Source organism: Sturnira hondurensis, unplaced genomic scaffold (genome assembly GCF_014824575.4).
Source record: "Sturnira hondurensis isolate 20B ecotype Veracruz unplaced genomic scaffold, ASM1482457v3 Scaffold0008380, whole genome shotgun sequence".
Classification (NCBI taxonomy): Eukaryota; Metazoa; Chordata; class Mammalia; order Chiroptera; family Phyllostomidae; genus Sturnira; species Sturnira hondurensis.
The window spans coordinates 2,469,605-2,490,844 of NW_028081011.1; the positions used below are offsets into that span (position 1 = coordinate 2,469,605).

The window sequence follows — 21,240 nt, forward strand, 5'->3', positions numbered from 1 at the left end:
GGCCTCCAGCCTAACTCCTTGGAGCTCCGCCCTCCGCCCTGAACAGAGCAGCTCTGCTTCACCCGTTCACTAATACTTCTGCTTGGAAAACCAAAACCCAAACCAGAAAGGCCCTGTCTGCTGATGCTCCGAGAGTCCCCGCTTCTTGGAAAAGACAGAGCCTTGTGAATCCCTGCCCAAGGCTGGGCAGGGGCTGCACCTCCCACATCCATAACACAGCTCGGCCTGCGCTGCGGGGGGCCAGACTCCCGTCAGGAGCTTGGGGCCCAGCCCACCCCACCCCAGTATTACAATGCGAACTTTCCCATCAGCTACCAACACCCCCACCCTGCCACCCCCACCCGTGCTGAAGCGGAGAGCAGCAGGCTGCGCGCCTCCTGGAGCCGCCAGGCGGGAGCCACAGAGGAAGAAGCCACCGTGCCCCCGACAGACCGCGGAGGCCCTTTGAAACGCAACAGACAGGACCAAGACTCACTCCCTCACTTGGGCGACTCTATCTCGTCGCCCGGCCCTGTGCACCTGCAATTTGTTTCCTCAGGGCATCAAACGCCACACAGCACCTGGTCTGGCCCTCCTCACCACAGGGCAAGGATGGAGGCCCCGCGGGGAGACCGAGCTGGGTCTGGGTGGGGCATCGCCCACTCGCAGCTGCGAGGCACCATCTGGCTTCCCTGGCTGCCCTGGAGCTGGCAGTTTACAGAAACAGAGTCAGGCTTGCAAAACCACGGGCGGCGGCTGCTTTGCTTAATTAAATCTCACTGTACAAGCGCTCAGGGAGACTTTCTGGGTGAAAGGACTTTGTGCTAAGTGGTTTTTTTTTTTTTTACATTTTACTTTTTAACTTAGCTAGTAGGTCTTTAAAAAGTGGGGGCATACCTAAACCAGCGAGCAGAAAAGCAGCAGAATGTGAGCTGAGTTAGACCCCGGTTTGTCCAACTGACGGAGCTCTAGTGGTTTTAATGCTAATTTCTCCCATCTTGGTAGGAGGGGGGCAGAGATTTAGGTGCAGCTTTAGACATACCCATGCCCTCGGGTGACCCTGTGAGGCTTGGGGCTGCCGGGTCGGGGCACCTGGCACTGGCGGGAGACTGTCCCAGGCTCTGGGACTGCCCTCTGGAGGGAGGCCCGAGTCCCGTGTAACTCATATTTCTGTGTCACATGTGGGAGCTTCACAACCGAAAACTACAAACTAACGCACAAGGAACGAACACCTCCCGGTCACACGTCAGTAAGGATGGCGGCTCTTCTCCAACCCTGCAGCTCTCAAGATGAGGAACATGTCACAAGCCTGTGGGCCACCAGCGGCCAAATCTCAGAGCTCTCCCACCCCAGCCCTGAGCAGGGCGGCTGACACCCCTTTCAGGGGCCAGACCATCGCAGAAACCCACACGACACGGTTCCCTCCTGGAGTGGGAACACACGGGCCTGCATTCGCAGACGCCCTCAGCTGGTCCTTCTGCACATCACAAGCCAAGGACGCACCGACACCCTCACAGAGCAGGCGGAGGCGGAGGCGGAGGCGGCTGGCCGTGGCCCTGGGTGCCCAAGCCCATTCGCCACACACGGTGCTGCAGGCCCCATTTCACACACGGCGGAGTGGGCACCGGAACAGTCAGCGCCTCAAAGGCGCCCACATAGTTAGGGCGACAGCAGTGAGCAGGGACTGTGTGCCTGCAAGGAAGACTGGGCAGTGCGGCCTGCTGGCACCCCAATCCCCATGCACCCTGCCCAGGCCCGGCTTTCTGCCACCGCCTGCCAGGACGCCGCGCACCACCGGGAGCACGGGAAGGTGGAGGAACGGCCACCTCGTAATGGCAATGCCGGAGGTGCCTTTCGACCCCGAATAACAGTGTTTGCTGCTTCTCAGGCCAGAGCATTTTAAATAAAAACGACCCACACATTCTTATGTTTGTATAAAAGATATTTACTTCAATTATCACACCTAGGGTGCTAGTGAATAATAATAATACATGGTGTGAGTTTCATACAGTGATATTGCTTCTCCATATCATATAGGGACCGTTGTACAGTGCTGAGAACGGACATCGTATGGCTAACCAAAGACAGAAGGGACAACACCGGGGGGCCGACAGGCGCCGCCCCCACCCCCATGCCAGCCGGATCGACTTCTGACTCTTGATGTTGAAAACAAATAGCAAGAAATAAAAATGTGACTAGAGATGGGTCACAGCAGAGGCTTCTCAAAGCTTTTTGTACAAAAAAAAATGCTTTTTTTTTGGTCAATTGGGTCTCTGTGAGGATTTTTTAAAAAGTCTGTGATTGTGAGTATTAACAAACGAGCTCTAAAAACATCTAAGACTTAGTGCGTTACAGAAAATATAAAATACTGCTAAAATGTAAGACACCACGATACGCTGGGGGAAGCTGAGCTTATTGAGAATTCTCCGGAAGAAGTCCGCCGCTCCAAGAGCGCTGGGCTTGTGCTGTGTTTAGTAGTCTGGGCGGGGGCGTGGCTGCCCGCTCGCAGGCAAGTAGTTATTGCACAATCGCAAAGAGCTAGGTCTTCCTCAGGGGAAAGGGGCGTGGGAAAACCGCCTTCTCTTTTCCCGCTGTTACAACAAGCTATCCTCAAATGCTTCACGAATTTTGAGCGAATCCTCACATCTCCAAAATGCACAGCATTTTCTGAGGGGGGGTCTCAGATGGTGGGACATGAGATGCCCGTTTTCTCAAGGAAAGAGGCAGAAAACGGCTCGAGAGAGAGAGAAATGCATAGACTAATTAGAGAGAAATGCAAACCCTTTTAGGGGGACGAGGGCAGTTATTTCACTGGAGGGCATTCTTTCAGAAAGATGAGAACAAAATCAGGGCCTCCGATGGTTTTCAGAGAAGGGGAAAAGTCGTGGCATGAAAAGTGAGCCGGGAGTCGGCGGGCCCCACTGGGGCGGAGGCAGGGCCACTGCCTCGGCCCGGGGGGGCTTCCTTCTCGGGTGCCCGCGAGGGTAAGCCCACAGGCCCCAGACCAGCCCCACGTCACCCGCACAGCCCAGCGCAAGCAGCTGGGTGTCTTGCTGGCTGTGCTGCTTGCCTCAGAGAGCTCTGTCCACATCTCACCTCCCCGTGCATTTAGCCGCCTTGAGGGGAGGAGGGCCCCCCTCGGCCTCCTTGGTGTGGGTCCTCAAGCCACAGCCCAACGAAGAAACACTGTTGCTTTAAAAGATGGTTTTGACCAAATTAGTATGTAAGAAAATCGACGACGACGACAACAGCCAACTAAAACACGCCAACCCACGCGAGCCCGGCAAGAAACCACCGTCTCATCAGAGGTCACAGCCCGGGCCAGGCCGCCGTGCCCTCTCTGACCGGGGCCCACAGAAACTTCATGAACCCAGAAGTCTTACAGAGGCTCTAGGAGGCTTTGGGGAACTGAATTTTCTCACGTCTCCTCTGCAGCATCTCACGCGAGTGCTCTTCGACTCAGCGTTTCCTCACACTGGCAGACTTTTGTTCATCAACTCTCATTTAAAAAGCCAGACACGAGGACGCCACCAGTTTCTGAGCGGCTACTCTGGAGGCAGGTGTCTGATTCTGCGGGAGAAGCCCCCTGTGCCCCCAGCCAAATCCCCAGGCCCTGCGGTTCTTTTTTGGGGGGTGGGATGGGGAGGGCAGGAGGCAGAAGACAGTAACCACTGGAGTGATAGCAAAAAGCATTTATCACAACAACAACAACAACACAACACAAAACAACAATATACTCCTGATAAGTACTTAAATGATTAACCTAATAATAAATAGAAGAGGATAGAAATAATTTTTTTTTTCTCAAGGAAATATCCTTTTATAATTATCCTCATGCACACTGGCAGGTCAGTAGCAGTCAATCCATCTCAACAAGAAAAGGGTAAGTGCTGGAAGGGATGGCTGTGGTGGCCCACTGTGCAGGCCCTCAGCTGCTGAGGCCCACACGCCCGCTGCCCGCCCCAGCGGTTCTGGCCGCCCACTCTGCGGCCCAGCTCAGTGGTCAGAGCCAGAAGCATGCTGGTGGGTGGGCGGCGGCGGCGGCGGCTTGTTTTCCCTTCAGTTCACGAACACATGGAACTACAGTGAACATACTCATCCACAACCTGAATCGTCCTGGTCTAAAGCTTACTTTGAGTTCATTTGGTGTGCAATACATTATCTCTTAAAAATGAAGAAAAATGATTTCTATTGCACAGAGCTTTTACACATAGTCATCTATTTAAGTGCTTTCTGTTTAAAGCAAACTACAAAAGAAGACAAAAGGAAAAGGAAAAAGGGGGAAGAGAACTCTGAAACAAAAGCAGCCCCGTGCCACTCCCGTCTGTCGTGCTGACGGGAGTCTGAGTTCGCCGGCGGAGTCCCGGTGCGTCCACGCACACTGTGCTTCTGACTGTTTTCCACGGGGACGTGGCTGTGACATTGGGGTATAAGGCACCTTTCCTTTCTGCTCACAGAAAGCTTGATATATAGCAAACAGCATATTTTGTGGTAAGAAATTAAAGCCTAAACGCTACAAAGGTTACAGTAACAGACTATACTTCTTAACAGGGTTGGATAAATTAAAATGATCACGAAAAGGAACTCAAAGGCATTTTAAGTTTAATAACAGGGGGTTTGGGGAAGTGCACATTTATGCATAGCCTAATGTCTTTCTCTCACTAGCCTTTTTTTTTTAGGATTCTTTGCCTACAATGCCCAACTTTTGAAGTTAGCATTTTGGAGGAGACTAGGCGCTTTGGAAATGTCTTGTTAAAGCTAAATGTCACTTCATCCAAAAATGAGAATGGAGGTGATGCCACTGCCAGTGTGGACTCAGTCTCTTTGGAGGGGGTGGTGGGGGAAGGGCAGAAGCCAGGCCTGGGTGGGTGGGAGCAGTTCCGGATGGACCGACGTGGGGGTTGGGGGAGATTGCATTTCCTTCTTCCCTGACCAGGCGTGAGCTCTCAGGCAGCTGGGCTGCTGGGGCAGGAAGGCTCTGGGGTGGGACCCATTTTCGTCCAGTGGGCTGCTCCCCACGCCCTGTCCTCTGCTGTCTGGATTCACCCGGATGGAAATGGGAATCACACTGTCAACCCAGATGACTTGAGCACGCCGGTCAGCCTGATGGCCAACGTGCCGGGAAGTGGAACCCTGTCGCATCAGAGTTTCAGGGCAGGAGCTCTGCCTTGTGGGCCACGAAGGCTCCCTTAATGCCACCAAGGCCCAAGCAAAACCCCGAAGCCCGGCAGGCATTTCTGCTGGTGAGCTTTTCCTGGTGATGCCCAAGCACATGACGATGGCACAGATCTTAGGCTCCCATTTCCAAATTCTTTCCATCAGAACACAAGGGTCTGCTTTGGCCACCAGGGTGGATGGTCCCAATTCTGACCAGCAGCCCTAAGAGCTGGTTTTCATTAGCGCTGGGTGGAAATTGGCATACTCTTTGGGAAAGAAAGGGCCATGTGACTGAAGAATGGGCAAGTGGGCCGCAGGATGCCATATCCTCTCTTGCCTTTGAGATGCTTCCAAAGGAGTATCACGGAGGAGCTGAAGTCACAGCCTCCCAGAGACAATAAAGACAGAGCTCCCGATACCAGGCAGGAACCCTGGGGAAGTGTCCTCAGGTGGCCATTTAGGGGCAGCCCAGGGCAAGGAAAGCGACTGTGATGGAGCTAACGGCTGAGCAGGGATGGGCAGAAACAAAGGCAGGCCAAAGACAAGTCCCTCTGAGGCCTGAGACCGCCCCTGTCTGCCAAGGAAACAGCTGACAGATCTTCAAGAACAGGTGGAAGAGAAAAATCCGCGTGCCTCACAGAGCACAGCTGTCTGTCCGTGTCGAGCGCAGAAGGGAGAAGATGCCTGCCCACCAGGGCAAGGTCATGGATGCCACCCTCCCAGCTTTATCTCTCTCTGCAGCCCACTGGCCACAAGGTTCTGACGGGTGTGGGGGGAGGAGTGACGTCATATGGCAGCATGGGTTAGTGAGGTAGACGGGGACACATGAGGATTGTGACAACAACTGAGAACATCCAGGGAGGGAACCAAACCACTAGACTGAAGGGACCTGGCTAGCGCCCACCACACACAAGCCAGAACCTTGCCTTGCCACACCTCTGCCGGCACAGCTGGCGCGCTGGCCTCCAAGAGCAGGCCCTGCGATGGCCGTGAGCAGACCCTTGTTTTTGTGGGCCTGCTGAGAGGCGCCTGCCCCCAGCTCCAGGTCCACTAAGTCACGATCGCTGTTGCTCGGTGAGCTGACCCCAGGGTGTGCGCCTACTCCCCCGCTATTTTCAGTGAGGTTTGTTTCTTTAAAAGCAGGGGAATGAAAAACAACGCACAGAGTATTGGCTGAGTTCACTGATCACTCCTGTGAGAAAGGGCACGACTTTAGGAGGGACAGAGAAAGCCGGCCCCGCTGCAGCTGCCCAGGGCGGGCTGCCGCCGGATCTCAGGGAGGCCAGCCGGCACGACCTGCCTCCCACTCCGTCTGCTCGTGTACTGTGCGGCTGATGCGCCCTGGTCCAGGGGGCAGCTGGACCCAGGGAGGGGAGGGTCCCTCATGCCAGAGAGAGCACTGAGCAACATTTAACCCGAAGCTCCACAGCACTCTGGGTCTGGACCCAGAGGAGACCACCGACCAGCAGACCTAAATGTCCACATCAGACAGGATGGCTTCCACGTGGGGAGAGAACGAAGATGCCAACAGGAAGGGAACCGGGCAGGGGGGCATTTGTGCTTAGGAAGGAGAGCGGGGGCACGCACCGTTATCTGTCGTCTCAGTCACTTTCCCAGACACAGTGGCCAGGGTTTGAGAATACTCGTACGGGTCAAGATCCTGGCATTTCCTGGAGACTCCTCCCAAGCCTGTGTCTCAGGGCCATCTGCTGACCATCAGCCACTGTGGCCTGTGGCGTCCCTCAGACAGGGCAGCTCTGAGGATAACTGAGTTGAAGTAATGGCTGTGGTCATCTATGCTGAAGTCTGGTGGACAGAAATCACAGACATCCTGACTGACCTGGAAGTTCAAGCGAGTTGGTCACCTGGGAGCTGGGTGGTGGAAGCGGGCGGGCATGGGTCTAGGCCAGAACCCACACCTCCCACCACAGACACCGCAGGAGGGCGTGGGCAGGGACCGAGGGTCGGGAGGCCGGCTGTCAACACCGATTTTATACCGAGCCTCCACTTAGCCAGCTAAGTAATGGCAAAAACCTTAAGTTATGAACACTGCCTCCAATTAACAAAAAGCAGCCATTTAAAATGGTATAATGGAGCTTGTAATTAAGTGTTAGTGTTTTATATGGAACCGTTTTCCCCAGGAGAGAGGTGCAAATCAGCTTTTTAAATTGATGGAGCGTAAAGAGGAGGAGGTTGGCTGCTTGTGGGAGCTACCGCTTGGAACGCCAGCCCGTCAAAGGTAAAACCCCATGGAGAGGACGCTGTTCAAGGCACTTGAATATTGCTTCTCAAGATGAAAGCTCAACCCTTAGACTCAAAGTGAGGGGCGCAACAAGGAGGGGACGCTTGCCCCTGCCGGCAGGTTTCTGTTACTTCGTGGCAGCTCTAAGAAGTATTAGACAGTGACAGCTTAAACACAAAGGAGAACAGGGTTGGGATGGCAATAAAAAATAAATAGAGAAAAAAATACAAATACAGAACTGCAAGCAAAAATTTAAGCAACTGATTGTATCGAGCACCCAGATGTAAGTCTGGCAAAAGAGACAGAATGGAAACCAACAATAACCTAGTTAAAAAAAACAGCACAACAGAAATGACTAAATTGCTTGGAAGAGCCAAAGTGTCTGTTTTAGACTGTTAATATTTGGCCACTAGAATGAACAAATTTATAGTTTTTCAATTTCCTTGCATTTAATACCTCCATAAATAACAGTCATGCCTTTAAAACTAAAATACTACTCTAATATTTCCTGTTAATTCCCTGCTTTTGATTCTGATGAAAATCAGATATTTAGTGACTCATTACACACGATGACAAAATCCCCTCGAGGTTTTTGTGGAGAGGACACCACAGCACTGTCGGGGGCTCTGCTCCTCGCTGTCCTAAGGGTCACTAACGCAAACTCGTTCTTCCTAATGCGCCTGCACCGAGCCAGATGTTAATCTGTTTCCCCTTAAGCTCCTCCATTTTGAATTTTCTTCTCGCTGAACCAGACCTCAAGTTCAGAGATGATCCAACCATCGAAAGACAAACGGCCTGCCTCACAGCCTCCTAGAGCCTTCTGAAAACTTCTCATTCATGAAAAGGCATTGTCTTTAGTGTAGTGACTCTTAATCTGTGAAAACTTGAACTAAGTGCTGCAGTTGCAGGTTGAAAGACTGTAAATGAAATATACAATTTCTAAAATGTCATGCAAGAAATGTGGTTTCACATCTTACAGTCAAAGTCCTACAAGGTAATTGATACAAGCACACTGAGGTGTGATAGCGGGAGCATACCTCTAAACTTATAACTCCCTCCCACCCCCAAATCAAAAAAGATAATATTAATTAAACTTAAGAAATAATGAATGCACCATTAAAATGTCATCCAAAGATGTTGACCTAAGACAAAGGTTTCAATGATACACAATACGGTCAAAAAGTTTTCAATCAGTAATATACAGTATGACAACTACATCTTGTAAGTTATACCCAATACTGCCGGCAGTCTATCCCTCTAAAGAATATTTGCCCCTTTCATCCCTTCCTAACAATCAGATAATAAAATACAGCACCTATAAATAAGCAAAAAAAAATATATATATACCGAAATCATCTATTGTTAGTTTAAAGATATGGCAATAAAGGAGTCTAAATTAGCAAACTTGTAGAAGCCATAACTGAACAGCTTATTGAAAAAAGGTGGCAGTAATGCACTCTATGTGTGCACAGGTACTTAAGAAAATACACAGACGTATAAAATTGCACACACGCACACACGCACACTCGCATCCACCTCTATTCTCACGCATATACACATAGACAACAGGAGGAATCAGAGACAAGTTAGACTTTTGATTTGTACTTAGGCTGACCTAAAAGACTTAGTAAAAGACTGCATAAAAGAATGTCCCGAGAGGCAATATGAATGAAGAGTGAATGGTCTGGTCTGGAAGTGAAGAGTATCAACATTTTGGTGTCAGTGTGGGCCATCTCTATGGGGGTGGGAGCAGAGCCCAGATTGCCACGTTCTCTCTTCTGCAGGGAAGGACGCTTCCCACGACTTCAACAGTCATCAGTGCTTGTGGTGGGAAGGAAGGGAAAGAGAGAGTGCGCGGGAGCCCTGCCCAGGCCCGGGGAGCGGCGTCCCCTGGTGGGGCTCAGTCCATCAGGCGCCTGGGAGAGTGGTGTGAGGTGTGGTGCCTTCTGTGCCAAGGAGAACTGCTGCCTACATGGAGTGGGCCCCGTTCGGCCCCAGAACTGCCTGCCGTGACCTCAGTGGCCTACTCTTTCCTCCTTTCTCTAAATGCTCACACATGTGCAGACGCACTAACACAGACGTAGACACCGTGAATTAAACAAAGTGGACGGGTACGTGCTACAGTTCTAACTTGTCTCCTAAACCTCCGAGATATGAGGTCTGATCAGCGTGCTCTGCGGTTAGAGGTTAAAAAGCAGATTATAAAATACCTAGATTCGGATCTTTTCTTTTTGTCCTGATTTGGCCTAGAATGGAGTGTATTAAACAGACCCTGGTCAGCAAAAGCCCAGAGCCAGTTAAAGCTATGGATCGATGTGCACTACAGGTCAGGTTCTATTCACGTACAAGAAACACTACGTCAGCTACCACAAAATTGGTTATTTTCCTGATGTGACTTTTCTTTTTGTTAAAAAATATGTGGAGTAAATGTGTTTTATTTTAATTCAAAGCTTCAAACGAGAAGATTCTTTACTTGAAAATATGTAGGAATCCAAACTAGTGTGTTTAGAGTCGGTTTGACTGTGCAATCTCTTAGTGGCAACTGAACAGCTACAAAACTTTCTTTTTTAATTTTTCTGAAAAATCCCCCCCCCTTTTCCTGGTTTAAGAAGATAATAGTGTATTATCGCTCTGAAGCCATTAGATGGCAGATAAAAAGCCCCCTTTTAATATGTGGGTTTGATTTTTTTTTTAAAGCCCACACGAAAGAGGAGGGCGCAAGGCAAAGCTGTAAGAGTTATTCCAGAACCTGTGGAAATCACTTCGGGCAATAAAAAAAACACTTCAGGGTACAAAAAAGCTCGACTACACATTTCCGTTTTCTTCCTTGAAAACACGACATAGATTGGGCTTAATGCTCCTTTGTTTTCTATATGCACCTTGGCCTATGGCGATTTTGCCCTGTGGCCTGCAGGGCAGTAAGTGCGCAACACGGTCCGGGCCGAGGAGTCGGCGCCCGCCCCTCTGCCCTGCTCGGTGGGCTGGGCCGGACTTGGCCCGGCCCTGCTCGGCCCTGCCCCGCCCTGCTCGGCCGTAGGGGGCGGTGGGCGGGCGGCGCCTCTCAGAACTCCCATTCGATGGGCTCCTCCCGGCTGGCGGCCTTCTCCAGGCGGTGAATGATGCTGTTCAAGTTCGCGGCCTTCTTCTTTCTCAAGGGGTTGTCTCGCGAGTCCCTGGCGCCCGCCGCCTCCGGGAGGCCGAAGAGGCTCTGCAGAGAGCTGGGCCTGCGGGCGGCCGCCGGCGCACTGGTGCTTGGCAACGCGGAACTCCCGTCGGCGTCCCGGGCCCTGCAGGGGCCCTCCCCGGGCGGCGGGGCGGCTGAGGTAGCGGCGTCCTCCCCGGCGGCGGGTTTTGGCACAGGCCTCGGGCCTTCCGCGGGGCCTTCGGGCGGCGGCGCCCGGGCTAGGCCCTCGTCTGCTTCGTCCGGGGCCGGGGTCCCCGAGGGCGGCGCCTCCGCCTTCTCCGACGGCCGCGGCGCCTCCTCCCGCTCCTCCGGGGCCGCGACGGCCTCTGCAGGCCCTCCCTGAGACTTGGTGGCGGCCGCGGGGCCACCGGACTCCTCAGCGTCCGTGGCGCCCGGGCCCTCGGCGGCCTCCACGCCGTCACAGCTGTCGCCCTCAGAGCTGGGCGCTGGCCGGCTGCTTCGGGCTGATGGGGAGTCGCTGGCCCCGGCCTGGCCCTGGCTCCCGGCCTGAATCTCCTCAATGAACAGTTCTCTGCGGATCCGAGACCTAGGAGACACAAGCAGGGAGAGCACCGTGAGGTGGCCGCTGTGTACAGGTGGACGCCGGCCTCCTGCGGCCCGTTCTAGCCCCGTCGCTCCTCTGCACCGAGTCTCACCCACCCACCCTAGCCTCTGCAAAGGCTCCACTTGATGTCCCCCAAACTCTGTACCTTTGCATAAGCCGTCCCTTGGTTGGAATGCCAGTCCTCCATCCACTAGGATGGAGCACGGATGTTACACATCCAATGGCACCTCCATCCCAAGCCTGCCAGGCCTCCGACCAGGCTGCCAATGGCCGGGTCCTGTTACTCTGCAAATGCCCTGGATGAGCGTGGGGCTTACTGTTAACCGGGAAGGAATGCTGAGTAATTGCAACTGCAGGACGAACAGTAACCACTGCTTCCTCATCAGGACTTCCTGACAGAACCAATTATTAGTGCTGAAGTGGAATTCCATCAAATTATGTTTCAACTGATGTCCTTCTTTGAAAGGAGAAGACCAGAGAAGGGTCACAAAGGGTGACGTTTGATCAAGCAGAAGGCAGGCCAAGCATGTGCTCCAACATGTCAAGCATGTGTTAATCAACCTGAGTGCAGCTGACGGAGGGAAATGTGCTGGGTCTGAAGTCAATGACTGGGGCCCTGGCCGTCCCTGCTGTGGAGCCCTTGGAGACATCACGGAAGGGCTCCCATGAAGTCTTTCTGTGCTGAAGTTTCTCCCCCCATCATGCTGACAGTATGAGTCTCAATCAGAAGTCTCTCTAGGTGTTTATTCCAGAGTTGAAAAAGCCAACTGTTAATGGCAAAGTGTCTTCAGGTATATTAGCATCCAGTGTAGTGTCCTGCAGAGATTAGCTTGCAGAAAGTCCTTGGATTAGGAATGCAGGAAAATATTTTCTGCAGTACATGTAACTCAATATAGGTAATGTGTTTTGGAGCATGCACTCTATGTCACGTCTTGTGTTGGATAGAGTGGGAAATGCTGGGGCCAGGGAGAATCTGGCTGTAGCTTAGTCCAGTATATCAGCTCTGGTGGTGGCTGTCTGCTCCGTGATTGTTCTCTGTACAGGGTGAGCTCTAAGACTTGTCCTTAAGACCATTTCTGAGCCTGAGTTGCAGGGTGAGGTCCTGAACACCCCTAGAGGTCCCTAGTGGTAACCGAAGGCGTTCCGTCTTCCCTGGGGCTTCTGTGGGAGCCTGTGAAATGATGGTTCCCTCAATAGGCTCCTGGGCATTATGCTGGGAGGGTCAACCTGCTCTTTATTGGCAGCTGAAACTACCAGTGGGGTGAATATACAAGCCCATTCCACCCTGGTTAGGGAAGTGGGAGCTAGATGGGCAGCTGAGGGTTTGGTCCTAGCCTGGTCACAGGCCCACCAAATACTAACTCTGAGTCCAGGGCACACTGGCCCAGAACAGGGTACAGGCTTTTTAGAACCAGGCAAACCTGAGTTTGAAATCTGGCTTTGTCACTTACTACCCATACAACTTGGATAACTTCCTTAATGTTTTTGAGCAAAATGTAGAGAACTGTATCTTTTTTGCTGAGACAAGAAGATTAAATAAAATATTAAAAGTATAATACAGGACAGAAAGTAGACCAACCCCCCCCCGCCCCCCCCAACAAACTCTTCTTACCATGGAGGTGCCTTTTGAATGACAAATACAAGCACTACGGCTGAGGTAGATGGGATGGGTTGGGTTGGGTTGGGTTGGGGGAGGGAAGGAAAACTTCAAGTCTGCGGCATGGGATCCAGGCTATGCCCTCACCAGCCCAGCTAGCATGTGCAACCTTTCTCTGTAAAATGGGGCTGGCAGCACTGTACTTGACTGCTGACTGGAGGGTCTAATGAGATGACACACCTATAAAGCTCATGGTCAGTGCCTGGCACATACAGGGTGGGACAAAAGTAGGTTCACAGTTGTGAGCACGTAAAACAGAGTTTATTATTTATTCTTTATTATATTATTATTTTTAAAGATTTTATTTATTTTTAGAGAGAGGAAGGGAGGGAGAAAGAGATGGAGAAACATCAGTGTGTGGTTGCCTCTTGAGCGCCTCCCACTGGGGACCCAACCAGGCCTGCAACCCAGGCATGTGCCCTGACTGGGAATTGAACTGGTGACCATTTGGTTGGTAGTCTGATGCTCAATCCACTGAGCCACACTAGCCAGGACTATTGTATTATTTTCCATAAACAACTGTAAAACTACTTTTGCCCCACTCTGTATTATGTGCTCAAAAGATATGAGACATCCTCCTTCTTAGCCTAGTACTGTATCTATGTCTATGAGGAATATTGTCTTTTGGTCTAGAAAGACCAGGTCCCAGGAGCAAATCTGGTTTTCAGACAAGTCATACAAACTCTCAAAACAGTTTCTACAAATACTTTCAAAAGAATTTCTACAGAGTGGACCTGACCTTCCAGGAGACCAGGAGTGTTGTGGTATGTTGTTCTGGCATTCCTCGTCCCATATCTAGGTAAATGGTCACACTAAGTTACTTCCAATTTCTCTATGGAAAAGGGTAAGAGGAAGTAAAGTTTCACTTTTTTGATGGGGGCAAAAGTTGATCCAAGCATTATTCCCCAAGGGTTCCAGTGGGGCAGAGAAAGTAAAGTCACTGTCTGCTGTTTAACTCCTGCAGAAAGGGTGTAAGAGACTGCCTTTGCGCTTAGGAGTGAAGCCCACTCAGTGATGTGTGCTGAGGGAGTGCTACCGTGTGCCGGCCTTGTGTGAAGCTCTGTGGGAAAGTTTTACTTGAGCCAAAAAGAGGATACACCTACCTGGGAGTGAGATCTCAACGGATGGCGCTCACTTCTTACCAGGCTTATTTTGAGGCAAGTTAAGTTGGCCTGTACTGAGGGGTTAAGGGAAGAGCTAAAGCCAGGAGGCAGCACTTGCTCTGACTGAGTTACTGCTTGGTACTCTACCTGCTTCCTGGGTGACCTTAGGCAAATGACTTCAGTTCTTTGGGCTTTATGCTAATTCTGAATGACTTTGTGCTCACTTTATTTTTTAAAAGATTTTATTTATTTTTAGAGAGAAGGAAGGGAGGGAGAATGAGAGGGAGAGAAACATCAATGTGTGGTTGCCTCTCATGTGGCCCCCAATGGGGATCTGGCCTGCAACCCAGGCATGTGCCCTGACTGGGAATTGAACTGGTGACCCCTTGGTTTGCAGCAATCCACTGAGCTATACCAGCCAGGGCTCATGTTCACTTTTAAAAAAAGTATATTTGAGCCAAAAGAGGATACACCTCAAAGCAGGATCTCAATAGCCTGATGGTTCTGACTTCTCAGACCTATTTTGACCTATTTGTGGCTTACAACATTCTGTTCTTTTTTCAAGACCCTGCACATCTCATGATACTTTTCCAGATCTCCACAGCTGAAACCAGTCTCTTGTCCTTTGCTCTCCCATAGCCCAGACTGTTTTGTTGTGGAGTTATTTTTGAAAGAAATCATTTATGAAGTACCTACTCTAGACCCAGACCTGAGCTCATTTACTAAGTTCTGACAGCCTACTGCTATTCTCCATCTCTCCCGTTTCTCTATTTTTGCCAAGGGTGTAAACTGAATTGGCTTCTCCACAATGACCCATTGACCACCATGATGAGAGACAGCAGCTGAGAAACTGGAAGAGAGTGTGCCCTGGACAGGAGCCAGTGACTGACACTCAACTGGAGCCTGAAGGGGAATCTTAGAAAAAGATGGTCCCAGCAGGACCAGGGGAGATGGTTTTGGAGATGTTTTGTGTAATTAGTAGCACCTTTACCCAGATTTCAGTAAGCTACATGCACTACTGCACAGTAGCTACATGCACAGTAGCTTCATGCACTACTGTCCAGTGTTATAACACCTGCATTAATATGGACCTAAGTTGAAATTACATATTCAGATGCACCTTTGGGTCTAGAAAGTGAAAATGGGATGATATAACGCCTGGCAGGGAGAGGCTCTGGTGAACCTCTGCTCATGCTTCCAGTCATTCTCCTCCATCTCGCTTATTCACTACTGTTGAGGTTTCCTTCCATGTAGAGGGAGCTCTGATATTGTAACTGCTGGCCTCACTCTGCCTGTTTCTGTCTGACTGGTAAATGATGGCTAAGCTGGTCATGCTCAGCTCACGTCCTTTCTCTGTCCTCACGGGAGCTAGCCCGCACAGGGGGAGGCCTGCCTGGGGCCGGTGCCGCCACAACGGGCAGATCTGCCTGGACACAGGGGTCAGGTAGCAGGTCTGTTTGGCTCTCACACTCAGCTTCATCTATTAACTTAGCCTTTTTTAGCAGTAAAGGTGCTATTTGGCTTCCATCTAATATTTAAACATTTTCCAATTTGTTCAGAACTGGGAGGTTACCTGGGCCCCTGCAGAAGCACCAGCAGAACCTATATCGGATGAGGCAGGGCCCAGTCAGAGCCGCAACCCCTCCCGCCGGCCCCTATGCTCGACCGCCTGCCACTTGTTCCAGGTGAGTAACTGAGGGTCTTACCCACACTAGCTCCTCGTCACTTTGGTGTACGGGAGGCCCTACCCTGGTTTCACTGATCCCTAGACAACGTGAAGTTCTGATGAGCACTTGCAATGGAGATGACCCCTTACAAGACATGAAACAAGCAGGAATTTCCGTCAGGCCCCTGGACGTTCTTGGTTTCTGGCAGTAGGGAGTCTTGATTACAGATGTGATCAATAATTCATGATCTTTCAGTGAATTTCCATGATCTACTCCAAGCAGGTCACCTCAGCGTACTTTGCTCTACAAGGAGAGCACTCAGCACCCGCCGCTCCCCTCTGAGTTTTGTATTTTCACCTGTGGGATGCTGGTCACACTTATGTGCGTTATGCAGTTGTGAGGATCAAGTGATACAGTGTTGGTTAAAACACTTAGCTCAGTGTCTGATGCTCAATGAACCTTCATTCACTCGGAGCTTTCCCAAAAGAAAGCGTTTTACACTACTGAATTTATTTAACTACAAAACTAATAAAACTAATTTGAAAAACAATATAGTAAAAGACCCCAAGAAAGCATTAAAAAATCACTTAAGAAATGTCCACTGCTACAGAACCATGAATGCCTATACTCTCCCTTATTAAATGATATAAGAGGAAAAATTTTGGGGGTCACAGATGTGAATTTTCTCTGACTACATAACCCTACATCTTTGGAGTTAAGAAGGCCAATAGAACAACATAAAAACCCACCCAGCTAACCAAACCACTGAGAACTAAGCAAGTTCTCAGCTCCCAGTATGCTAGGGGCGTACTGAACGTCATTCCTGTGGACCGTTATCAGCCACACTCTGAGGTACAGACCGACCTCTCGTGCAGGGCTCAAAGCGTGTTCTGTGGGAGCGTGACTCTCTGGGCCGAGAGCAGGGGCATACCTGTAGTTGTGGAACCAGTTGATGACAGTGCTGGTTTTCAAGTTGAGCTGGGTGGCAAGTTCTTCGATGGTTTTTGGTGACGGGTATGGCTTTTGCTGATATGCTCGTTTCAGAGCTTCCTTCTCTTCAGGAGCCAGCACCACACGGGGTTTCTTCAGCTGGTGCTGGGGCTGGGGGCTTGCGCCTTGGCTATAGTCAATGCCAACGGAGGGGGGCTCGCAGGGCTGACTGTCGCTGACGGAGCTGTGTCGCCGCTTCATGTAGGCTGAGGAAGAGAGAGAGGTCAGACTCAGGGGTCGGCCCAGCCGAGAGATCTGTCCACGCCCCTGACCCCACAGTACATGGTATACCATTGGAGTGAGATTACAAGCTTGTGGCATCAGGCTGTTCTGGCCTGCTCTTCCAAGAGCATCTCAAAACACGTGGACTAGAGCCACTCTGAAACCCAGCACACACTCATCGAGAACCAGCTCTGTTGTGACGGGAGGCTCCCCCTGGCCCTGCGTTGCTAGCAGTTCAGTGGGGATGACACAAACAGGTGCACAGATAGACAACCCTAGTAGGGGCACCAAGGGGAGTTGTGCAGGCCAGCCTGGGGAGGGCCAGAGAAGTCTTCTAGGGAAAGATACTGTTTTACCTGAGTCTTGGAGGACAAGGAGGCGTTAATCAGGAAAAATAGGCGATGAGGTAGAAGATGGTACGAGGCTGCTCCAGAAAGTGGAGACAGCATGTGCAGAGACGTGGAGCCACATGACAGCACCGTTAAAGTGTGCTATGTGTGTGCATGTGAAAAGGGCACTGGTGTAGGAGAAGCTGCCCGGTTCACGGCTGGAGAGATAGGCAAAGGGCAGGACAAAGGTTGGACTGCATCTTAATGGCAGTGGAAAGAAACAAAAAGCTTATCAAGGGGATGATGTGATCAGCTATATGTTTCTGAAAGGCTGTTCTGGCTACACATTAGAGGGAGAAGGGCCACAAGACAAAGCGTGATAAAGAGCTGAAATAAGGCAGTAGTGACAGGGTTGGGAGAAAAGCAGATGGGTGGTGGAGATGTTAAGGGGTAGACCCGACAGGACTCGGTGGCTGATTCAATGAACTAGAGCAGGGGTGTCAAACTCATTTTCACCAGGGGCCACATCAGCCTCGTGGTTGCCTTTAAAGAGCCAGAATAATTCTAGGACTGTGCAAATGTAACTACTCCTTAACTGTTAAGGAGCTGTAATTACATTCAGCCCTTGGAAGGCCACCACGAGGCTGAGGATGGGCCTCTGTCTCTGGGGATGTAGTGGGTGGTGGTGTCTCTGGGCTGGGCACCATGGGAGGAGCAGATTGAAGGGATAAGATGATGGTTTGTCTTACAGGTGTGATGTTTGAGGGACCTCGGGCGCTCCACACCGAGATGCTCAGTAAGTGGTTAGGTAGGTAGGTACTAAGCTCAGAACGGTCTGGGCTAGAGAGAGGAATCTGGAACCACTCAAATAGAAAAGGTAGTTGAAGTCAATGGCATTGCTGAGACAGAGAAGTGCTGAGGACAAAAGCGTGGAAAACAGCCACACACAGAGGACACCCAGGAAGAGGCAGCCACGAAGGAAACGGGGGCAGGAGAAAACCAGGAGACGCTGGTGCAGTAGAGGGGTGAGTGGAGGAGAGTGACGGCCAACAGCCTTGGTGCTGCAGAGAAGACGGTCTGACAGAGCCCGCATGTCCTGTGGGTTTAGTGCCTCGGGGATGGCTGGGACCTTGGCGAACAGAGTGGAGCTGTGGGAGCAGGAGCCAGGCTGCGGTAGGTCTGACAGGGAATGGGGGTGAGAAGTGAAGGTAGTGAGAACGAATTACTATTTTAAGAAGCCTAACTGTAAAAGAAAAGAGACAGACAGGATGGCTTCTCGAAGGGAAATGTAGGGTTGAGGGTGGGTCTGCATGAAAATGAGAGAGAGCTGGAAGAGCTCTGAACCCAGGGGACAAAGAAGGCTGGTGATGTGGGTGAGAGAGAGGATGGTCACTGGAGGTGCGCGGGGATGGGTGGAGACAAAGGGAGACCCACAGGGACTAGTGGGGCAAGTTGGTGGCCTTTGTTTTCTTTGTGAAGTAGGAAGACAGGAGAAAGGTGGGCTAAGGTAACGGGAAAGGAGTCCTGTGAGTGGAAGAGTTGTGAGAAATGGTGGTAGGGGATGGTGGAGAGGGACAACTAGGGGTGGGGAGAGCAGTACAGAGGACCCCGCTGATGCTGGAGATACAAATCTGAGGGGACACCAACCCACAAGGTCTGGGGTATTCTGTAGCAGGTCCCAGATGCCAGGGAGGATGAGTGAAAAAACTGGCAGGGCACTAACCCAAGGCTGGGAGTTGCGGAGGGATGAGGAATGGAAAGGTGTGAGAGAGAGTATCATAGCCAGAGAGTAATGAAGTGACGGATCATGGAGTCTGGGATGTCTGAGGAAGGGGCTACAGGCAGCAGAGGCAAATTGATGGGGAAAACAAGGAGGGGTATCTGGGGGCTGTCTGGGGTAAGGTGGAATGAACAGAGAAACACGGAAAGATGGAAGGACAGTGGAATGTGGTGAATGTGGTATCTGACTTCAGGCTTCGAGATGTAGAATGGTTGTGGGTGATAACAAGATTTGGGGAACATTCAAGGGTTGAGAAGGTCAAAGAGCGTGCAGCCCAGGTGATATCCAGGTCAGATGGGTCCTAACCTCTCCCTGGGTGAGGCAGGATGTAAGCGTGGAGGAAGACTGTAATCCAGGGGCCACGGTCTTGAGAAAGTGTAGTGTGAGCAGGAGGCTGGTAGGCGATGGAGATGAGAAGGGGACTTACAGGAGAGACTGCTGGGAAGAGCTTCGGGGAGGCAGGGTCTGATCAGGAGGAGGGGGACAAGTGGCAAGAGCAGGGCTCAGAGCTCGGGGAAGTCTGTGGCCTGCCCTGGGAGGGGCACAGGAGAGAGCAGGGCGGCACAGAAGCTGGAGACGAGGGACTGCATGTGGAGATGCGGTGTGTTTTCACTGTGGAGCAGGGTTAGGAGGGGTGGTGGGGAGTGGGCCGGCTGCAACAGGCTCAGGGACTCAGCGTGTGGCTCTTGCCTGGGGATGTGCCGAGTGGACTGTGAAACAAATAGGAGGCGATTCCTGGATTTCAGGTTCTCTCGGTTCTGTCAGTACTATCTGGGCATCGCCTGCTCTTCCTACTGTAATGTGTCAGTAGTTACCAACTAAGCTTTTCACACAAATAAATCATCCACAGTGATCTTTCTAGTGGACTAGTAGTTTCGACTGTGGTCTGAAAAGTCTTTAAAACTTCTTAATACTGATGGGAGATGGGGAATATTATTTAATTCAAATGGTATGTAGTATTAAGAGTGGCAGTATCACCATCAGCAGCTAACATTTATTATTAACTGTCACAGTTACACAGTGAGAGAGACCACTGTCAGTCCTTGGTACAGATGAAGAAACTGAAGGTTGGAGTGGCTGAACGACTCCTCTGAGGTCACGCAGGGAGGAAGTGGCAGCACTGAGGCCTGACCGAAGTCCATTCCAGGAAGCACGGGCTGCCAGGCTCAGTGGCGGCCCCGTCTGGCTGCAGTGTGGGAGGCACAGACAGCCAGGGAGTCGCCCTTCATCAGCACTGATGTGGGTCTCACATGTCTCAGGAGTACATTACGGACTGTCAAGGTGCATCTGTACCCTCCAGGGAGAGGAGCCATGCCTGTGAACTAGAGAGGCTGCACATGCATGTGCATCCGTGTGCTTGAAACTGTGTGCGCAGGGTGGTTCGAGGACCATCTGATGAAGGGAACACAAAGCAGAAGGCAGACCGGAGTAGAGAAAGGTTTCCAGAGAAAAAAGGAAGGACAGAAGGCAGGCAGGCAGAGTGATAAAAGATTCAAGCTAAAGGGAGAAGGAAAGCCTAATGGGAGAGAAGGGAGCACAGTGTGCGCAGGAAGCCTGGTCTAGATTCTTCACCTGGTGCAGAATTTCCAAACTGGGCCAGAACAGTAGCACGACTTCTTTTCATTGATTTTAAAAGGATAGGTATTATTTTAATAACTACCATTTACTGAGTACTTATGTGTGCTGGTTGTTATGCTAGGTACATTCTTTCTAGTCCTCACAGCCAGAAAAAGTTAGCATGATCACCCTCACCTTACAGATGTAGAAACTTGGGCTAGGGAGTTACCTAACTTGCCATTTTATGATTACAACTAGGAAACAACTGAGAAGGCCAACTGCCACTCCCCCATCCCAAACTGAAATGACTGAGTTCAGAGGCTAGAAAGAAATGAGCCTGGTCTGTCTGGCCAGCCCCACCTTTTCAGGTGGACGGCCAGCAGTCTGCAGAGATCACAGGAAGCACCGTGCCCCGGGCCACCTGCTGCTGAGTCTGATGTGTCAGGTGCCTTGGTCTCCCACTGGGGCTGGTGAAGGTTCCTTAGTGAGCATTCCCACCAGGGAGAGAAGACAGTGGGGCCACAGCTTTGTAGGGACCTTGGGATGTGAGGAGGGCCTGGGCCCCACTGAAACAATAACTCTTTTGTAACACCAGATGGCGCCCACAGCCTGTGTGGAAGGAGGAGTGGAAACCTTCCCCACAACCCCTGGCAAATCCTAAGATCTATTTCTGGGGCCTGAGGTTCTTGTCCACTGGCCCAGGAGGAGAAGTACACCAGGGAGTGTCAGAAACAGGGCTCGACTCTGCTGACGTCTGCAGCAACAGGAGGCTGCTCGAGAGGTGGCTTTTGGGAGAGCTGGCCCAAAC

The 21,240-nt window shown here is 51.3% G+C and overlaps 1 protein-coding gene across 7 annotated transcripts in view; it reads right to left on the bottom strand.

Moving 5' to 3' along the window:
• Positions 1 to 21,240, bottom strand: part of CUX1 (cut like homeobox 1) — a 364,975-nt gene that overhangs the window by 14,481 nt on the left and 329,254 nt on the right. For 5 of the 7 annotated variants that reach the window (XM_037054842.1, XM_037054841.1, XM_037054844.1 and 2 more), the window contains 2 exons: positions 16,486 to 16,750; positions 1,909 to 11,109 (listed from right to left, as the gene is read on the bottom strand). The exons of the other annotated variants lie outside the window; for them this stretch is intronic. In XM_037054842.1, the coding sequence (XP_036910737.1) occupies positions 10,440 to 11,109; positions 16,486 to 16,750 (935 nt within the window). In that variant the 3' untranslated portion in view covers positions 1,909 to 10,439. Of the gene's footprint in view, positions 1 to 1,908; positions 11,110 to 16,485; positions 16,751 to 21,240 lie in introns of those variants that run through there. 7 annotated transcript variants of the gene reach the window in all.